We start from the raw sequence: 1386 nt of genomic DNA on the forward strand, positions 1-1386 counted from the left end.
ATATACAAAATGGGAATACTAGACAAACCAGGAAACATAATTAGTGAATTCAGATGCTTTCCCAGGTCATAGAAAATCTACCTCAGATTACCAGAGACGTTTACAATTCCTAATGAGAAGAAAATGATGGATTTCAAAGTGATTGCAGAGTTACTGTGTTCCTCTAGTTCACTGCATAAAGTCAGAAACACTCTTTTCAATGAATTGAAATAATATTAAAGATTAATAGATGATCTGATATCAACTTTGATTACATGTAGAAATTCAACATGATGGAATTTTATTGATTTGAAGGTGAAATAATCATGATGGTGTAGCTGATTATTAATAACAGCTGTTTTCAACTTCATACGAAAAAAATGAGCTCCCTTAAGGTGTTGACAATCAGCAACTATCCTTACTATTGTCTGAAAAAAGCAGATGAGGAAAGAAGCACTCTATCACACTTACCGAGTACTCTTATTACAACTGCAAAAACAGATATATTTCTAACAATGACTAGCCATGATATTCCTAACGGTACACTTGAATATCTTCATAAGCAAAATAACCTACGTATAAGCGCTCACGATGAGATTGAACAATTGGAGGAGTGGGTGGTAGTTTTATTAATATTGTCTGATTTAACTCAAGAGAAGGAAGAATCGTACAAGTTCGCCCAAACAGCATATTCCCAATCTAAACAATTATCTACTCAATATATGCACGGTTCTATTTGTAGATTAGCAATTAAAGAGTTTGAAAAGCATGAAGAGATGTTTGGTGAAAAAAGTAATGAAAAGTTAGTAAATCAAGCATTAGAAGTTTCATCAAAATCTAAAGATATGGTTGCTTCTCTATGTAGTTGTGCTTCTGCTTTTTATTGGATTTACATGCGAACGGGACAATATGGTTGTTTAGCAGAAGATTATTGTTTGAAAGCCAGTTTATTTAATGCAAAATATGAAGGTTATTTGGTGGAGATTCAGGAAACACTCTACAACCTTTCAGATTTTGATGTTTTTCAACAACTTGCTAGAAAGAATGTAATGTTTGGTTTGAAAGATAAAATCGTGGTAAAGTATTGTAAAATGTTGAAAAAAAGACTCAGACAAAAGAACAAACCAAACTCTGGAAATCACGAAGAGGTGAAAAGCTTATTGGAAGAATGGGAAATGTGGCAAAACAAGAACACAAACGTATCAATGAAGGTCGAAACATTTATTCATGAAAATCAGGAACATTGGAGCGATAAATCATTGAATAATCTTATTCTTTCATCAGACCCTAATTTATATGTGATTAGTAGATTACTGGAAGAATATTACATTATTGGAAACCATGTATCACCAGAAAGTCAATTTCATTTAAATTATTTGTTTGTAAAACATTCATTAGGTAGAGCAA

The 1386-nt window shown here is 32.2% G+C and overlaps 1 protein-coding gene across 1 annotated transcript; it reads left to right on the top strand.

Annotated features, from left to right (window-relative positions):
* Positions 1 to 359: 359 nt before the first annotated feature.
* On the top strand, positions 360 to 1322 carry NAEGRDRAFT_76751 (uncharacterized protein; the record flags this gene model as incomplete). Its single annotated transcript, XM_002668291.1, has 1 exon — positions 360 to 1322. A coding segment is annotated over one exon (963 nt), but the record flags the coding sequence as incomplete, so codon positions are not given.
* Positions 1323 to 1386: the final 64 nt, after the last annotated feature.

Source organism: Naegleria gruberi (assembly GCF_000004985.1).
Source record: "Naegleria gruberi genomic scaffold NAEGRscaffold_371, whole genome shotgun sequence".
NCBI classification, from domain to species: domain Eukaryota; phylum Heterolobosea; class Eutetramitea; order Acrasida; family Naegleriidae; genus Naegleria; species Naegleria gruberi.